This window comes from Vanessa atalanta, chromosome 26, assembly GCF_905147765.1.
Source record: "Vanessa atalanta chromosome 26, ilVanAtal1.2, whole genome shotgun sequence".
NCBI classification, from domain to species: Eukaryota; Metazoa; Arthropoda; class Insecta; order Lepidoptera; family Nymphalidae; genus Vanessa; species Vanessa atalanta.
Genome location: NC_061896.1, coordinates 6,375,900 through 6,397,763, shown reverse-complemented (window position 1 = coordinate 6,397,763; position 21,864 = coordinate 6,375,900). Strand labels below are relative to the sequence as shown.

Genomic DNA, 21,864 nt, shown 5'->3' with positions numbered 1-21,864 from the left:
TCTTATTATTTGCCTAGCTCCCGACTCCTGTAATGAAATACTTACGTAGTGAATGCAAAATATCTACAAACGAAACTATATCTGTCTCTTTCGCCGAAAACATTCCATTTTATTACTGATACAAAATGATTTTATTACAAAAAAATATTGTGTAAACATCAAAACAATTATTTTGTAAATTCTTATATAGCGTTGTAAAGCGTATTCTCGCGTAAAATTAAACTCGATACGAGATTACGAGGCGAGCAATAGTAGTAAATTTTTTTATAACGATCACGCTATATTGCCTGACCAAGGAATATCGGTGTAAAACCATAACGGCGTGCCATGTTCTTACGATTTAATATCCCGCAAGATACGAACGGGCCTTAATTTTGTTTACTAGGCGGGGATTTAGGCCACGCCCCATATCCCCCGCGTTCCATCTCTTTCACTCTCGCGTACTTCTCGCTCGGCTATCGATTTTCTGAGTTGTTTACTCTATAGAATTACGTCGCTACTCGGTTCGTAGCTAGCTACTAATAAATGCGTGTTGACTCAAAACGGTCGGCTTATAAATTGGCTGTAGGTATTTTATGTTCGTTGGAACTGCAGTTATTTTATGTTGTCCTGGTCGCTTCGAGGGTAAAAAATTTGTTTTGTTTGTGACAATATATAAATCATAATTAAAATTATACTTGTATGTTGAAAATAGTTCATAACTGTAAAATCTTGTGATTTGTTCCATATTCGTAGTATTTTTTTTATACACCAAGTTAGTAAGGTTTTCACACATTTTCACACAAATATTGAATAAATTTTTAACTATCATTCCTGTCTGTTTGCCTAGTACATAAATAAGTCATACAGCAATTTACAAATAAGTAAATTTACTGGTTGGGTTTCTGTGCAAGCCCGTCTTGGTACCACCAGCAATTTTTAAAGAATCTATTGCTGAGTGAGTCAGTGTACAGAAACACAGGACATACCTACCTAAAAATGTTTTGGTATAGGGTTTTATAAAGATCGGAATGCAGTGTCAAAATTTTTGATTACCATTAGACGGCTAACGGCTCATACGCCTTAAAACAATATACTTACTGATGGGTCGCCCGTTAAACTTCGCGTTTATTTAAAAGATTTTTTTTTATATTTCATTTTGTTGTAAACTGTAGGACACATTTTGCGCCAAAATTATGAAACCTTATTTATATGAAATTTTTAAATGTCAAATAGTAACATTAGTTCAGATGGAATTGAAGATTTTCGATAGCAATTTACTTTAAAAATTAAATCAAATAAAGTAAATTGCAATCAAGAACCATCTTTGCAATCAAGAATTTTCTGCACATCTACGGCTGGAATTCTTCAAAATGAGACCATAGCCGATTTTTATGTGCAACTCCTGTCCTATAAGCACTAAGACCAAACATCAGCTTACGCTAATAATAATGAAAAAAGAACTATCGTTGATATTTAATTCAACATTCATACAAATTAGCCGTATCAATTTGTATTATTAATTTTCTCTTATAATGGTGCCACGTGGCTATTGTAATGGCGGTCCACACGACCCTCAACTTGATGAAAATATGATATAGTTTATAACGAATTCAATGGGAAACCGTATTGTGTTGAGATTTTAATCAATTTATGGGCTATTTGAGTGTGATTAGTTTTGTTACTCATTTGGCATTCGTTGATTTATATCCCGGGTAAGTAATAATTCAATTGTATTCGAGAATCGGAAAATAATTTAGTTGCTTGTTCTTCTAGGTAGGATGTACCTATATAGGTATATACCTTATCTGTGGTAACTTTATTAATCATGTAAGCTTTAGTTTCTAAGTGCCTACTTGAATAAAGTAGGTACCTATACTTTGATTTGATTTATATTTCATGATTAAAAAAGAGAGAATGAATATTAAATTAAATATACTTACTCAATGATAACCGGCAAATAACTCACCTCCCAGTTCAAACACTTGTCTAAATATAGGTATTATTTCCCACGGGTGCAATATAAAGATATTTCTTTAGTGTTCCGCTAAGAAACTCTTAGGTATAACTAAGGCTGATGAAGTTTAACGTTGGTTGGATCATCCCACGATAATCAAAGACAATACTTACCGAATTGTAATTACGTAAAAACGGTCCCAAAGATTCTAGAACATTCCAAGCGTAAAAATCTCGTTTCATAACATGAAAAATTACTTACATAACCTATTTTAAAACGGTAGCTAAACTATCATTCATATATTTCTTCTTGTAACATATTCGATATACAATGGTTTGAATTAAAACATCAACCTATTGTAAAATCGTGGTTTTTTTTTCTAATAAGTATATCTCTCGTGTCTCTATTGTCCTAAACAAATACGAGAGTATAAACATGTTAGTTTCTTTGTTGAATTAGTAAGGCGTAGTAGATACGTAACAATAAAGTTATTTTTTTTTATCCGATTGCTCCAAAAGGATAGGTAATGGTTTTTGAATTTAATTATATCTGTTTAATGATTTCAATATTTTGATACGTTATCAGATTTGTCTTAAAGAGTGACGACGGAATGTATTCTTCGAAATAATTGTCGTTCGAGAATTTCATAACAATATACCAATAATATTTTACTGGTCAACTCAGATTTAAGCTAGCCAAGACCTACGATAGTAACAAGTGTGTGTAATGTAGATACTATTAATCCCAGATAATATGCACAGGACCAAAGAACCGACAATCAAGGAATGCGATAACTTTAAAATGGGCAAAGATCGCAATTGTATAATTCCCGAGATCAAAATCATTTTTATTTTTATTCCAAAAAATAATTATCGTTCGAATTTCAAATATCTTATACTATCAAGAGATAAACCTACAGGGACATGCAACCATATGGAGTACCGTAAAATAATACTAAACCAGAATTAATATAGCTTCAAAAACAACTAATCCCAAATGTATTAACTCGCTATTACGTCTCGCATTGCGTAAGCACAAACGCATCACGTGTCAAAGTAATTTATACCTTATAACTATGAGAATAAGAGTAATGGGATGTGCTGTTGTGGGTAAAAGCGATTTACTCCCAGAGGTAGTAACCTGATCGCCTCATTACTTTGGCAATGATTTGCAAATGTATTTAGTTTAATTCATAAGCGTTAGCGGGTAAGAATATCCTTCGAAAACTATACAGTGTTATTCAGTGAGGTCGCTTCGTAGCTCACTCTTTAAATGTCGAATACTTGCAATATTTGACACGTAATTATTACTATTGGTAAATGGCACATCACTATTTAAGATGTATGCTCTGACGTAATAACTCTACTATATACCTAAAACATAACATAAGCAGCCCGTAAATGTCCCACTGCTGGGATAAAGGCCTCCTCTCCCTTTGAGGAGAAGGTTTGGAGCATATTCCACCACGCTGCTCCAATGCGGGTTGGCGGAATACACATGTGGCTGAATTTCGTTGAAATTAGACACATGTAGGTTTCCTCACGATGTTTTCCTTCACCGCCGAGCACGAGATGAATTATAAACACAAATTAAGCACATGTAATTTCAGTGGTGCCTGCCTGGGTTTGAACCCGAAATCATCGGTTAAGATGCACGCGTTCTAACCACTGGGCCATCTCGGCTCACTATTCATCATATCTATATATCATTACTATATACCTGCACAGATTAAAAATGTGAAGATACGTTTTATGTGAGCGCAATTCAATATAGAGATTGGTTAAAGGGATAAGTGAGCCAGTGTAACAAGGGACATAATAGTTCGCAAGGTCATATAAGGAACGCTTAATATATCATAAAATGCATCGAGACCTATGGGCACAGGTCCCCCGCAAAACGCTGAACGAAAATGGCGGATAACATTTAGTATCTCTACCATTACCTATCTCGTTTTGAACAGAATACATTTAATGAAAACGATACGTCAAATTGAGCGAAGTGGAAGCAAAATACTAGGAAGGCAGAACCCACCATCAGATGGGAATAATAATTGCACAAGAGAGAAAGAGAGAGATTCAATAATAATAGTTCGTTCGTAACTTGCGGCACACCGTCGCGTCCCTCGGGTATAACTAACGAGATGTTAGCAAATAGACTACAGATGCGGTCAGAGGGCGTGCCGGGATGCTGACTTGTTCGTAATTGAATATATCACATATAAACCTTGATACTATAAAAATAATTAACGTTAAAATCCAGTTTAAACTGGTTTCGTGTAGATTTAACTAGTGGTTGCGACTTTGCTGTTATTTTTTTTTAATTTGATTAATTGTTATATCAACATTTCACGTTATTGTAATTGGTTAAAACATTAGTGTTAAGTAATCTCAATATTTTTTGTTTTATGTTTGCACTAAACGGATAATACAGTTCACATTTCAGTTGTAAACTTAATTATGATATACCTTTGCCAAAAATCCACGAAAAAAATATCATATAAAATGTCTATAATAATAATTATTAAGTCGAATACATTGCCAACTATAGAATGTAGGTATATTGTTATACAGGTATTCTATATAAAAGTTAATTACACCGGTAAAGAACACTTCAGAACAAACAACTGTAAAAAGTAATAATACTTGCAAAAAAAAGCTAAATACTAGACGGACTCAGACATCAATAAATGCTACGTATTTTTAAAAATAGAATGATTTAAAAAAATATATAAATGACATTCGTTGGTTTCGTATTACGTATCACAATAGCGATTGATAGCGATCGATCTCCTTCGTGCTTTCTTCAAATGTCACGTTGGCATAATCTGTGGCACCTCGGGCATAGTTATTCTATGTCTTGACATATAAATCATTAAACACAGTTGCTATAATTCTAATATAAAGACAATTGTTGGAACGTCTTTGTTTACGCGGCTTACATACAGTAGAGTGAACTGGCTGATATCGTTACGTAAGGAAAAACCATTATATATATAAGCTCCCCAGCCGACCTTTCTTTCTCTTTCTCTCTGTCTCTTTCTATTATAAACGTTTTTATATAATTTTGTTTTTAATTTACTCTGATTTTTTATTAACATTTTTTATGATATAGGTCACCACCGCCCATAGACAATATCGCTGTAAGAAATATTAACCATTCCTTACATTGCCAATGCGGCACCAACCTTGGGAACCTTGTTATGTCTCTTGTGCCACTAGCTACACTGGTTCACTCAGCCTAACTAGAACTCAGCAATACTGAGTACTGTTTAGCGGTAGAATATCTGATGAGTGGGTGGCTAACCTACCCAGACGGGCCAGCACAAAGTACTCCAAGTAAAATTTTATTTCTTGTCATGTAACTATTCTCAAGCGTTGTTATTTTATTTCTGTTTAATACAAAACAAATTAATTATATCGATTCGCATGTGAAATTGGCGAAATAATCTATGTCCAGCATTGCGATTTTAGTGTGAATTCACTTGCCACCTAAGACACGCTTACTCGTTAAATATTGATAAATGACTTACGCCATTTTGATACGTGTATCCTGTAAATATATAAATATTTCGAGATTTTTATTATAGAATAGCCTAACAGTTGATACAAATTGATTATACATTTCAAATAAATTGGGTATAAAAAGTTATCTACTAGTCTATGTTTATATATATAATTTAAATCTATATGTTTGTTTGTTACACGAAAATTTGAGAACTACAAGTTTGATTAGACACAATGTTAGTACATTAGGTTAGGTTAAGTTAAATGTTAAATTAACTTCAAAGTATGACCCTGACAAGGGGAGCAGCAACATTAAACTTCAATTTATATATCTATGGTAAAATACACATATACTATATATCTGATATATGCGTATACAATATCAATTTTACGCGGTTATAACCGTAAGTCATCTCTAATCAATTTAACTCGCGATAATTATATTCAATTCGGTCGGTTAGTATGAATACTGAATCTAATTCAATGAAATAAATTGACAAAGATATAATATTACGCATTCGTTTTGGTAGTTAGTTTAAAAATATATAAATAAGATCGTAAAATATTGGGCAAGTATTATTTTTTTCTTTAACTAAAATTGATACATCACCCTCTTGCACCCGGGTGTCAATATCACCGAAATCTATTTGTCAAAGAGCAATGAAAAGCCATAAATAATATCGGGCAAACACAGTCGTATTGTGCGTAGAAAAACAAACATTTCGCCCTTTGTAATTATTCTGTTTGCACAGTTGGCAACACTGCTTGTCACTGTCACCCTGACAAATGGAGTGAGCGGGAGATTGTTTATGATTTTTAATCTTTTTTTCTATAAAAAAGTTTATAATAACAATTTAAATTTTCCGTAGGTATATTTTTAACTGAATTATATATCGTATAATACTTATATTTTTTTTAATAACGTGAGATTCTAATTAACATATATAACTTAATCAAAAGTTTTCCAAATTATTAGAAGTATTTCCTTGTAGTTTGAAAATTAATGTCTGTACATTGAGTACCTATTGATATAGCAAGTAACGATTTAAATAATAATAATCTAATTACTTTCCATCGCATAGGGGAGGTTAACTATTAACAAATTTACCCTAAAACCGACACTACACCCATATATTTTGACAAAAACTAATTCCAGGCGTGATAATTGTCCGTGGGGACAGCATTGTGACAAATTTCTCGCATCGGAACACTCTATTAAGAGCACAATAGTTTTTTTTTTTAAATTCCAAGTAACCATTTGCCGGGACCACAAAGAATGTCGGCTCTTTTTGTTGTCTATGAAATTTGCGAGTTACATAGGTTTGGATGTTGCAAATACTTTGTATGTTTGGATAGGTACAAATTTATTTCGTTTATATTTGTGGCTTTTCGTCCATTGATATTTTATATCTCAATATTTGTTACATGAAGTGAAGCGATAGTTTCTATTTTATTTAGTAGTTTCGATCCTTACCATTAGAATTAAGGTAAACAAATTTAATATATGAAAATTCGTGTTTTCGTAAAAATGCTGTAGAATATAAAGATAAACTACATAGGTGGTCTATTAAATATGATACGACGTATAAATAAAAATACACAATAAAATATTAGGTTGACAAAATGAATACGTTGGTTCCTTGACAGAATTTTCCAGAAAAAAACTTGATTATGTGATTAAAAAAAACTATTTGCAGCGTTAACTTGCGACTACTTAATTAACAACCAACAAAAATTTGCGTGTAAAAGAGTTCTATAAAATTATTCTTATCAAAACAATCTGTGATAAATACTGACTTCAAACCGATGACTTTCATAGAAAACATATTTTATTCCACAACTAACACCATTTAAATATAGAAATGAAATTTAATTTTATAAAAAGTGATTTAATTGTCAATGACGATAATAAAATGAACAAATTTAATTTATCTTTATTTAAATAAGCATTGAACTTCGTGTCTTACGAGGTGTACGTTATTTCAAATTAAAAAAAAAAACAACGTCATTCATACTAACCAATCAAATTCCCGATATTACTGAATAGGTATTAAAAGTAAAAAAATACACTTCAATAAAGCACTCAGCGTACCGCCTCATTTTTAGCTGTAAAAATCAGTGACGTGAAAACACTACACAACCATCGGTAAGGCTTACATTTGAAAGCAATTGTTACACAATTGAACACCTTTCGAGTTCTACCGCCAAAAACTTTTTCACTCAAGCAGAAATCCTCCTAAAAAGAACCTAACTGAGGAGAAAGCAAGACAACAATTTTTTTCTTAAGAAAGAAAAGAGACGGCGATGGTAGATGTTCTTGATAGTTTTGTGTATAATTAGCTTCTTTTCTGTCACATATTGCGAAATATCGAGGATTTTTAAGCGATTATAGCTCGTAGTGCTGTGTGTTAAAGGCGATTATTAAATAAATATATATATATAACATAATACAGGGTTCTTTATAAAGGATAGATGCTTATCTGCGGTTTTAGAATAATCTTTTGTTGACAGTAAGGTGGAAAGTAAAATTTCCGAGAAACAAATATCTATAGACAAACGAAAGTGACAATGATTAAACAAAAGTCTTTTGTCACTTTTTTTTTAATTATTTTTTACCTATCATACCTTATTTACTTAGTAACTTTATTTAAAGCCTTTATTTTATGTTCTAAATTTAAAATACCAAGCCTCATCGTTTCAATACCTAAACTGTACCATAGACAACATAAAGATGTTTATTATAAAGAAAAAAAATCTAATAATGCAATAAGTAGAGGTACACTTTTCGTATTTCTGATCTTTATTTTTTATATCACATGTCATCACATTGATATACCCAACTCACTACACAAAGATGTCAGAAGCGTGATCATAGCCCTCAATTTGCAAAGGAATCTCAGGTAACATAAAAAAAAACGTGACAAAATGTCTGTAAACACGTACCTCCGCGGCAGAATTTTTAAGAAAAAAAAAACATACAATTTCGCGATCCGAATCTTTGAAACGGTCGTGACGAATGAATTCGAATTTGGAAGGCGTTCCATTTGACTTTTGTATTGCAATGTTGCAATAGCGCGGAAAATTTCCCATTGTAAAACGGTAATTGTAAATAATTGTAAAAATACTTTATGATTGCTGCAAAAAATTAGACTGACGTTATTTATAATTGAATACGGCACGAATTCAATTGAGAGTTATTAAACCGCTCGTCATCGATTAACGTAGCTTTCACGAGATATTGATACAGCCATTATTATGAAATTGAATCGTTATATCCATTTGCAAAACATTTCTATTTATGCTCCAGAATATTTTTTACCTTTTTATATTTCATTATTGAACATACTTTTATAATAGTATCACATTTGCTTATTAAGTTTTCGTTGTAATAGTTATTCTTCAACGTATAATTTTTTTTTTTTATTGTTACAGCACATCGAATATGACAAGCCTTCGATCGTTAAAAGAGCGAGTCTAAAACTTTCAATCATGTCAATCCACACAAGAAAGAGGTCGAACCGGTGATTTCTAGTTCACGATAAAAGATGGCGCTGTTAACTAATTCGTCAGCGAGTGGGCCAACAGCAACGCCGACGGCGCCCCAAGCCCATCACTCGACGACGCCGTTACACCACTACTTCCATTACTTGAAACAACCGTCGCCATTAGCTCAGAATCCTTACGCTCACCATTCAAGCGCCCACCACATGGGGATGGGGCCAGGCCCGCTGGGTGGTCTCGGCCCTTTCGGTTTAACGCATCATGGCTTAGAAGCGGTTGGATTCCCCCAAGGTAAGTTAATTTTTCTTAAAATAAACTCTCGTTACATAACACACATTAAACAGTAACCGTTGTTTTCTTATTAATAAAGAAAAAATAAACTTTAAAAAGTAAATCATTTAAACATAAGTACCTATAAAAATAGAATAACAAAACACTACCACCCATAATATGTATAAGCTTATCTTTATTAAATAAATACAGTATATACAGAAGAGTATCTTTACAATATAATTATATAGATCTGAAAAGTTAAAAGCAAATTAAATTAATTTCACATCGTCTTCCGCGATGTTTGAGAGCGCTTTAGTAAGTGAATTTCGGAGTCAAATATGGTTCTCTAATTTATTTCAACGTCTCTTAATGGAATTTAAATTACTTCGTTATATCGTTACGTTATAACGTTACTATTGTTTTAATTAATTATTTAATGAATATTAATATACGATCTTATAAAAACTAATGCTAAGATTTTACGTTTTGTTTTAGTTATTATTTTAATTAATCATAACAGGAGTTTCGATTAAATAATAATCCTGAGCCGGTAATATTAGCCGGTAATGTTTTAATGCTTACTATTTTTTTTAATAGATTATTTTAAACGGCAAATTTAACTTAATTACATCAAAACAAAATTGAAATATTTTTCTAATAAACTTCTTGGTGATTTGATAGTTGAATTTATATGTCAATATAAGATACTATATCAGGTTATAATATACACGAATTGTGATAAAACTCTATAAATAAAATAGTACCCTTCGTAACAACAGCGTTGCATAATTTACGTAGCAAGAAGACATCCTTCGAAATAATCAAAACACGGCCCCCCTCCTAAGCCGCTTATCCCCACCCCCAGAGTTGCCAGTGAAGTATCTCCCCTTAATGTGGGAGAATGCTTGTTAGTTGTTTTAATTAGTTACAAGTTTAGTATTTTGAATATCGGTCATGTACCCTGTTCTATAAATTAACAAATTTATTATGTTGTTTTTAAATAAGGAAAAATGAATGAATGGTGTTCACACATAATAATTCGTTATCTGTTATAATTTATAACATAATATCTGATATTTCAACAAGCCGTATTTAAGTCAAGTACGAGCAGTTTGTTAAACACGCTATATACACAATCAACGTATGTTTTTACCCCTTAACATTTATAAATTTACAATAACACATGGAGTATGTATTAAAGCTCCAATAGCTCCACGGTAACTAGCGACGTCGAAGTCGCAAGTTCGATCCTGATCTATTGTTGTAATATAAGCTTCAAGCTTAATCGGATCAAAATACGATACAGTAGGTTTGTTAAAAAACTGCTATATTCATATAAAGATTAAAAATTAAAGTTACTTATTTATCGACTTAAAACATAGAAACAGACGCTAATTATGAGTAATTATTTATATTATACGTTTAATTAAACTACTTAATGGTAATATTCAATTGCTTTCCAAAGGCTGTCTAATGTCTTGATCGATCTAGGCATTAAGTTAAGACCTACATATTATGTAGCGGCATGCCTTTGATCTTATACTGTAATTAGTATTTATCAAGAACTAACATTTTAAATGTACCGGTTAAATTAATCGTTGAGATTATAACAGTTATTTTGAAAGTAACGAAAAATAACGAATTATAAATGAATTTATAACGTAGAATGTTAAAAGCTATTTTTAACTGTTTGTTTATTGTTAAATTATCAATTTTTTTTATTTACTATCTGTATATTCAAAAGGATCAAAGACCTATATGTTTTTAATCTTGGTTAGATTTAATGTAAATAAAATAAAATCGTTACAATTGACTAGAACGTTTGATCACATACTCATGCCTCAATAAAAATAGACGAACTATATACGTGTTGTAGCTACGTAAATATTAAGCATTCTTCTTAGCTTGTATTATTTTTTATTTATTAGAAATAAAAAATAGGTTATTATTTACATATTCAACAATCCATATTGATTTTTAAAAATATTTTATATGTTCTTGACAAAGAATATATTTTTATGACCGATATATTTATAGTACCAACATATGACATAAATGTCACATCGGAGAGTAGATTCTTAGTGGTAACAAAGAATAACACCCCTTGGCTGAATGGGTGAAAGTACATCATAAGAAAGGGACAGTGAATGAATGATGCTAAATTCAAAAGGGAGTTTTTCTCCGAAGAGGTCGGATTACTTTTCCCAAGTGGTATGGGGTGTTCGGAAACTCGTACAGGGTTTTAATAACTTTGAACGACGTTTGAATATATTTGGAAATGCTCGAAAATAGGACTACTACTACACAGACATTAAAATATTAAATGAATAAATAATTCAAAGCTTAAAATGTAAAAATGTTATTTCTTTTTGCCTTTTTAGTCTTTTGTAAAAATTATGTAAGTAACAATATTCTTAGAAATTTGTAAACCATTTTGTTAATAGCAATAACATTTCATTCTTTAACTTAATTCAAAATTAAATCCTTCTTAAAAGGAAGCAGAAACTCAATTATTTTAAAAGGGGTTTTTACTTTTTACTAAAAAGGTCGGCTTAATTTTCCCTCTCAGAATTTACGTTCGGATACTCGCACTATTTGTTAAAAAAAAACTGAACTATAGAAAAATATTTATTTAAAAAATATAACGTAATAAAAGCAAAGATTTTATAAAATAACCCGTGATTAAGATTGTATTTTTTTATTTACAAGTATTTTTTGACAGTAATGGAATCCAAGATTATTTTTAATTTATGATGTTATCTGTATTAGTAATTATTTATTATCTTTACAAGCGAATTCACACAATTAAATACATTAAAATGACATTAAAATTACTCGCTCGATACGATAAAATCTTAAAATGTTTTTAATTTATAAATATTTACACGATTGAATTCTGCATTAATAAACAAAAAAGTCCTTAAGGACCGTAACAAACATTATATAATATTATACTTATCGAATTATTCTATTTAATATTTAGTAAAGACGAAAACTAGTTATCGCTCGCGTCTTCGTCTACCTGTGTGGCAAGAGGTTAGGTAGGCCTTGTGTCCTTTATGTACCAATAACGGTACGGTGTATACAGAACCATTTTACCAAATTTATGTACATTCGGATACATTACATCGCGAATGCGCCACCGACCTTGGGAACTGAGATGCTATGTCCCTTGTGCCTATTACACTGACTCACTCACCCGTCGAACCAGAACACAACAGTACTAAGTATTGCTTGACGGTTAAATATATGATGAGAAGGTGGTCCCTAGACGGGCTTCTACAATACATAACTACCAAATGGATTTATAGATAACAAGATGGTGCTTATATTTCAAATTACAAGTCTCTTATTTTTAAAACATAGGACACATACAAACTTCTAACCCACGTTTTACCCCCTTAGTTACGCAAAATCTGTTCTTAGCCTAGGTAGACATCCTACCCCTATTAGGAACCTACCTGCCAAATTTCAAGTTTGTAGATGTTTTTTTTTCTGAGATTTCGTAATTAATCAGTAAGTGGTATTTATTTATTTATTATATATTCGCTTTTATATACATATACCTATATATATCAATTGCCAAAAAATAACATTCTTCACATAAAAACAAAGAAACCAACATTATACATAAGGATTATTCAAATGAAATATTAAAAAAAAAGTACCCGGTTAATCTTTAAAAGAATAATTACCCTTCGTATTTCAAAGTTTTTGTTAAAAACCATCAGGTAGGTAATTTTTTTTTGTTAGGATTAAACGAGACATTTTTACCCTTTGATAATTTCAAAGAGTGACGTCATTATGAAAATATTGCTATAACCAAAAAATCGTATTCAAAATATACAACAACATATTAAAGTTTGAGTTAATCATCTCCAAAATTTGAATTCTATTTTTGATAATCAAACTTAACTCCAACGGTTTTTTCATCTGGAAACAATATCATCAGTCAATCACAATCCACTGTTGCATGCCTTTCAGTTATCTGCTTTCACATCCAATGCTCTTTAGTTCATTTATAAAACAAACAGAACGCGTAAAACATTATAGCGAAGCCAGAAAGGTGGTACCACACACTCATCAGATATTCTACCGCCAAACAGTAGAACTCAGTATTGTTGTGTTCCGGTTTGAACGGCGAGCGAGTTAGTGTAACTACAGAAGGGATATAACATCTTAGCTCCCAAAGTGGGTGGCGCATTGGTGATATAAGGAATGGTTAATATTCCTTACAGCGCATTCATTGTCTATGGGCGGTGGTGACTTACCATCAGGTGACAATGGCTCCTCCGCCTACCTATATTATAAAAAAATAAAATGAAAATAGACTTCAAGTTACCGGTAGTGTGCTCATAATTTAATGTTTTATTTTATTAATTATTTATTGGATTAATTATCTATGGAAGTTTAATTAAACTGAAAACTGTTTGGAAATATTTTCGCTTACAAATTTTACTACGTAGCTATTAAATAATTCATCGATCAAATTTAGTGCATTTTCCGAATTGTTATAACCATTCGCCATTATAATATTTTCTAGAGTATATTTTTTTAACGTAGAATAACAAATAAGTTGTCGGGGTCGTGATGCTGGTCGACGTTCCGCAGCATCAGAGCTCTGCAAATCTATCTGTAAACAAAATTAACGGCTCGCGACCTTTTTGATTTAAAACCCAATACAATTTTAATGCGAGTCTAAAATTAATCTGCCATCGAGGTTTTAATCCGTGTCACTCTCTCTTTCTCACCCACGAAAGCACGTAGTGTTCTCCCTCTCGCCCACTAGACGCGTAACGCCGGCAGCTGGGCGTTCTTTTTTCGAAATACACTTTTTTCATTGTATATTTCGTTTTTATTGGCATCCCTAAGCATTTTATGGCCGGTCCCTTTTTATTCTTTCTACGGTATAATTAATTGTTTTTTTTTTTTAGTTCTTGTTCATGTCGGAAACAAAGTGAGAACTTGATTTAGTTGCGAGGGTATTTGTCACATACATATTTATTTACATAATATATTGTATATTATGTGTAAAAATAGTATCAATGAATGAGGGTTGCCAAACTATAAAAATTAAAAGATCATAAATAATTGAATTTATGATTTAAGTAACGTATAATATTTTCAATGTTTTAATTTTTTTTTACTTTCAAAACTGTGATTACAATTTTATTTTTTAAAGGTTACAATTAAATATATCGTCTATATTAACTGTATTAGATAGACCTTAAAACCAAACGTAAACATTTTATGACGCTGTACGTTGAGAAAACATACCCAATGTGAAAATATCAAAAATAATAACTATTTATAATTTCGTCTATGCGAAAGATTTCAACGCGTCTCATTGCATCTTCAACAAATCTTATCGCCAATAAAACATCCTATATAAAATCACTAAAATTAACAGATATTTATAATTAGCCAAAAATTAAATTATACATTCTACTTTTTGGATTATAAGAACAATTCAAGGAGTGTGTATTATTTTGAACTAAAGATCGGTTCAGTCATGAGGGAGCGCTCCTGCATACAAAATTATCGGCGTGCAATAGTGACGTATGCTTATAAGATCTCTTAGTGTGCGTGAGTCTTAACGTAACATACAGATAATTATAAATACAAATTTGTTTGTAAAGGTATTACATGCGCGACTTTTTATGTAATGGATAGACGGACGAGCAAATAAACCTGATGGTAAGTGGTCACTATCCATAGACATTGGCGCTGTACCAAATAATTACATTAGCAGCCTGTAAATTTCCCACTGCTGGGCTAAGGCCTCCTCTCCCTTTGAGGAGAAGGTTTTGGAGCATATTCCACCGCGCTGCTCCAATGTGGGTTGGTGGAATACACATGTGACAGAATTTCGTTGAAATTAGACACATGCTGGTTTCCTCTCGATATTTTCCTTCACCAACACGAGATGAATTATAAACACAAATTAAGCACATGAAAATTCAGTGACCCCGAAATCATCGGTTAAGATGCACGCGTTCTAGCCACTGGGCCATCTAGGCTCCTAACATCGCACCAATGCGCCAACCCTGGAAGCTAGGATGTTATGTCCCTTGAGTCTGTAGATACACTGGCTCACTCGCTCTTCAAACCGGATCATAACAATACTATGTAGAGTTCGACGGTAGAATACCTGATGAGTGGTACCTAAATTTCAAATATTACTTATATTACAACTAGGCTAATAACAATTTAAGGTTGAAGTCATTACTCTTCTTTATTAAGTTAAGTAAGCTCAACGACGAAGGTCACGTTGTGGGCTTCACACCAATGACACGATGGCCGAGTTATCGATCAAAATACAGTCGACAGGTGATTAGGTCAACGTACCTTGACTAGTATCAAATGTACATGTAGTATTTACGAAACGAAATTTCATTTTTATAAATGTATATTTTTACATTTAATTTACAGAGAGAAAGATTTTTTTGACTTAGATTTTGTTTATAGATTAAATCAAGAGACATTTATTTATTTTACTAGTTGTCGCCCGCGGATCGCTCGTCTTTAATCGGTTGGTTTTAGATGTGAAAAAGTATAAATATCCTATGTATAATATTCTTCATCGGAGTTCAAGTTTGCTTCATACCAATTTTTATCGATTTCGGTTCAGCAGCTTAGCCGTGAAAGAGCAACGGACAGACAGAACTTACATTCGCATTTATAATATTAGTATAAATATATAAGTAAATAGATTGAGATAAAAATTAACCTGATATAAAATAGTATCTTCACACAGTTCGAGTTAAATTGACCAACATTTGTTCCTTATTAAAAATACCATTGAAGGACTAAAATCTCAAAATATAAAATATGCAACTAAAATTAAGTATGAAAAAAAAACGAACTGACAAATGTTATTATAATTTTTCATCAAAATATACACACACGCAAACACACAAACACTCAACAAGCATGCACTCAAAGAAACAGTGTCAAAATTATGAGAAACGCTAGACTTCCAAATTAAATATGTTTACAATTAAGTTCTATTTTCGAATATTAAACTTTCAAATACAAATTAAAAAAAAAGAAAACATTTAAAACTCGCACAGATACAACAATAACAAACATTATAACTTATAATAATATTCTACATATATATCGTAACTACAATAGAATTGTTATAAAACTATTTCGAAACATAGAACGCAATGGACGAACAAGTTTAAAATAAAACAAGTCGCATTCTTTGGTTATTGATTTCGGAAGCTCCGCAAGGCTCGTGCGCTATCACCGTTGATTCATTACCACTCCACACGAATGACAGATTATCAAGTCACCGTCGTACCACTTAGATTTAACTGTTTAATGGGTTACTGCAAATGTCTTACTACCGCTTTATTGTAATGTAATAATGTAAGAGAAATGATAAAATCGATTAAAGTATTTTTATTAAAAGAAAATCGATTTATTTTATTTGGCTGTATAGATTTAGGTCTATGGCTCGACCGATCTAAAGTAGAAATAAGTTTGTCTCTAAAGTATGTTTATGTAAAAGTCTGTTTTTATTACTAGTATTTATTTCTTCACAACGAGTATATTTTCTTTGTTATAGGCTAAGTCTACTTCATTGCATATCTACATCAGACACGAAGAATTCGTCAAATCGTTCTGTTTATCACCAAAATTAATACAAATCAAGTTCTCAAATTATTAGCATTAGCAGCCCGTAAATGTCCCACTGCTGGGATAAAGGCCTCCTCTCCCTTTGAGGAGAAGGTTTGGAGCATATTCCACCCCGCTGCTCCAATGCGGGTTGGCGGAATACACATGTGGCAGAATTTCGTTGAAATTAGACACATGCAGGTTTCCTCACGATTTTTTCCTTCACCGCCGAGCACGAGATGATTTATAAACACAAATTAAGCACATGAAATTTCAGTGGTACCTGCCTGGGTTTGAACCCGAAATCATCGGTTAAGATGCACGCGTTCTAACCACTGGGCCATCTCAAATTATACAAATTATAAAAGATGTAAAATAGAGATTAGAATTATATATTTAAACTCAAACTTTACGTATAACCTTTAAGTTCTTATAATTATATCTATCTACTCTTATTCGTATATAAAAATAAAAAAAATTTAAGAATCAAATCAAATCAACACGACACATTTTTTCATACCTTTGCCTAATATATCAATAGAGACCTATAACCTTATAAAACATTTTAAAAAACACGTGCCATACCGAACACGCGTCACAGAAATAACTTTTTGCACCCGAGACGTTTCAAGACTAAAATTTAACCTTGAAATAACACTCATAATTTCCAAAACAAATATGATATTTATAATATAAAACCGCAAAAATATTATCAAAACATTGCGCTTAATAAATGCCTCGCCATTTCTAATACGTACTAAAGATTATACCTTTAAAAATGACTACCAATTGAAGATATTCGCTTTCTTGACGTCGTTTCGTGTCGTTTATAAAATTATACCCGATAACTCTAAGTAATGGGTAGCATTTTTTTTAAACTAAGGTCTTTCAACCGTGTTAAATCGAGGTCAACTGTCGTACGCGCCGCGTTGAATTAACTATGGTGTTATAATGAGGAGCGTATCGAGCGGCTAATACCACCTTTGATACATCGAACTGTTTACCTTATTTCGTAAAATATTTTCCTCGCAAGTGTCAGTTTATTTATTTTAACCATATAATAAAATCTAAAGCTATACAAATTGGAAGAAAATTAGTTCTTTAATTATTGTTTTTGCTTTTTTTATTTATTTTATGGCAGCGACATTTATTTGTATATATAAAATAATACCCTTTTTTCCGATTTTAATTTATTTTTTTGTGACTTTTATTTGTGCCAAAAAAGTACTTTATTATTTCACCGATGTCATTTTTAAAAAAAGAACATCGTATTATCGTCTGTCAGTGAATGTGTTGCCATATATTGTTTATGATTAAACCATCAATATAAACTTTTAAATTACAGTTTTTAATCTAATCAAACTATTACAAATTCGTTGTGTTCCTAAGTATAGACAAAAAAATACAATCTATCATTTTTTTTATTGAACTGATAGTAGATTGATCGGTATACGGCTAACGACATCATAACTTCTAGATTTATCTCTTCAACAATAAAAATGTGATTGTAATCTTCTTACGCATTATATAAATCTTATACAAAATATTACAATTTTTAAACGACTACATAATATAAATTTTAAAATGAAAATACATATGTGTTTTTCTGAATAAGCTCTTAAAAAATTATTCAGCAACGTTTCCGATGTTTTATTTTAAAATCCCTAATGTCAAATATCTCAATAACTCATTTGTCACAAAAGTCAATTAATCCGATTATAATTCCGACGTCTGTCAACACGTACACGAGTGACGGGCACATTGAACGTAATGCTATAAATTTGCAGCATTTTCCTAACGTATATTATACGGTTATTGTTGTTAACTATTCCGTGTTCCCATACGTTATTTTATCAAGGAGTACTAAATAAACAAATGCGCTGATGATAGTTTTAGTGAGAATTTCACGATAAATAATGCAAAATAATTGTAATAGTTGATAATAATATGATAAACACTATGAACCTGTAAATACTTTTTACCTTGATATGATAATTAAATAAAATCTAAGCAAAATGATAGATTATCGATTACTCAATGGTGTTTGTATCTTCTGGATCAGATGTTATCAATGTAAAATATTATTATCTCTATATTTTTATCTATGTATTCACAAAATTGCAAACTTAACAAATATAGTTGGTATAGCTTACAATTTAGCTGATACAAAACTAAAATAATATGTTTCTGTAGCCAGCATAAAAATGCAATTAAATTTGTTGTGAAATATAGAAAAAACAAAATAGATAGACCGCCACTACCAGCACTGCACGACAACTTGAGTAATGGTCAATTAAGAACAATTACAATTTTTAATATATAATACTTTGAAGCACAAGAGAAAAATATTTAATCAATTATTATGCACAATTCAAATAGTGTCTTAAACTAAATACAATAGTAATAATAATACGATAATACTTTAGTTAATGCTCTTGGTGATCCGGAGAAACGGAGCTTACAAAATTTGTTGACATTGACAAAACATTAATGCTCTTTGTAGCACAATATTTAATTATAATCAGTTTTAATAAATACATTTACAATTTATTATATTATATTAAAATGCGTAATGTCAAAACGAATGAATTGTTTTAATAAGATCTAGTAAGTAATTTACTTAGGTTCCTTGGCCATTCAATTAGCAACACCTGTGTATTTGTCATTGATTGAATATCTATAAATAAAGATAAATTAATATCTAATATCAATTATTTCTAAACAGTTAACGATCAAGAAATAGATAAATCGTAGATCTTATCGAAAATAGTAATATGAATACATAATACACTTAAAATAACAAAAATTATCGCGTAATAACATCTCTGTATAATTCCATCGCATCGTAAATAATATTGAAATTTATCATTTATGAATTCCTCTAGAGTGCCGCTACCGGCGGCGCCCTTTGACGTGCCGCCATCTTGCGCGGCCATATTTGTTTTGCTTTTTTTATAAACTTTAATGCAATGCTCTTGTCAGTGTCGGGCGTTATCAAGGAAATGTCATTTAAGAAATGAATTTGCCACTATGATAAAATTAGATTGCGTGGAGGCACGTAACTTGATGGCGGTTGCCGTAATACTTATGTTAACTTAATTAACTTAGAATCGTGATCTTCTTTCGCTTGGACTGGGAGCTGTTTCATAAATAATCAGTATAAATATCCCGCTGCTGGGAATTTTTTTTCTCACTTATCAGCTAGAAGGTATAGAGATTCTTTCATCTATGCTGTTCTTCCCGGGTCGGTGAATGGTTTTGTTAGTTTGTTTATACATGGCGTAAAATTTATCACCATCACCAGCAGGTTTCCTCATAGCGTTTTTCCGCCGAGCGAGAAAATTAATGGCGTTTAGTCATTTGAAATCTATACGGTCGTGTATGTTTATTGACCATCATTATTTGTTGACTGGTTTATAGGGTTATACGATTTGACGAGGATTATGAAAGTCATGGAAGATGACCATAGTCTATTTAAGTAAATATACTCCTCAACGTAGACGGATTATATCGTCATCCTACAAGCTATGACCTTAAATGATTTCATCAGAAACCTTCAGAATTTAAGAGACACGAGCAAAATAAAAAAAAAAAATTATGATTATGCACATAATTGTCGATTGATATTTTGATTATTAAAACAAACAAAGAACTTACAATCTTTTTATTTATACACATCAAATTATGTTTTTTTTTAATGACCCACCGACGGAAATTAGTCGCCACTAACCATAGACATAGATGCCTTAAGAAATCTTTACCATTCCTTACATCGCGCCACTGACCATAGAAACTAAGATTTTATGTCCCTTGTACCTGTAGTTCCACTGGCTGATTCACTCTTCAAACCGGACCACAATATTACACAATGTTTTTAAGCGGTAGACCGGTATCGGAATCGGTAGCTTATATTCTAATATAAGACGAGTGGGTGATACCTACCCTTGGACTGAGCTCTACCTCATCAATTCATAAGTAACCCTAATTATTAACGTCCTTAAATATATACAAATATGAATTAAAAATAGTTACTGTATAAATCTTGACCATGTGGAATGGTGGCAAGAGTTCCTCCAGCATTTCCCCGTTGAATCCCAATTCCGCTTCTGGGCAACAAAACGAACCAGCACTCCTCTTACCAGTGGAGACATCAAGGCTAAGTGTGTATGTTATATAACTAACAACATATTTTTATATATTTAAATTACTTTACTTAACGGTAACCCCTAAAGTTTGTTGTTGGAATTAATTGAATTTAAATTAAAAAACATACCCTCTAAATAATCAAATAGTATACAATATATATAGATATGTAAGTATAGTATAGTTTACACAATCTGTTTGTCTGTTTACACCCTGTGTGTGAAAGTAACCACGTTTTAGTTTGTTTATGCAATGGGCTTATATTACCCTCGTGATTTGAAAATGGGGTGTCTTAATAAACATACGAGAATTTTCACTTAGCCCGTAACACGCTTAGATTTATAAATTATCTTAGTGATGGTCGTAAGTGTCCCATTATTAGGATGCCTGAGTTTGAAACTAAAGTTTTTAAAAAATATATAATTAATATCATAATGAAGAATGTAACACCCCATATAACATCCATTAGGCTTTAGTTCCGGATAGATTACTTGGATTTAAGTTAAGCATTGTGCGTATAAATCTTGTAATCATTAATTTTCACGTATATAATTTGTTTTTTTTTTAATCATATAGTTATCCTTTAAACTTTTTAACGAAGTTCGTTTAGTGACCATAGACATGACAGCATTATCAAAAGAAAATGAGATCTTATGTCATGCTGTTCGTCTTTAATATAGAATAATTAAAGGCAGTATTTTATAATTATTTCTCGTTAGCTGATTTTCAAAATAAATAGGTACATGGTTGCTAAAATAGTTATTAAATAACCAATTTTAAGTCTTTGTCATTCTTCTGGATAACATTGATAAATGTATTTATAATATTATCACACTAAATAAAAAGTATTATTTAAGAACAAACTCCATATTCACCACATCC

At 31.5% G+C, this 21,864-nt stretch overlaps 1 protein-coding gene across 1 annotated transcript in view; it reads left to right on the top strand.

The window, feature by feature from the left end:
- Nucleotides 1–21,864, top strand: part of LOC125074051 (homeobox protein OTX1) — a 55,560-nt gene that overhangs the window by 14,000 nt on the left and 19,696 nt on the right. Inside the window, exon 2 of the mRNA XM_047685272.1 lies at nt 8,872–9,231. Within this exon, the coding sequence (XP_047541228.1) occupies nt 8,985–9,231 (247 nt within the window). The 5' untranslated portion in view covers nt 8,872–8,984. The remainder of the gene's footprint in view (nt 1–8,871; nt 9,232–21,864) is intronic.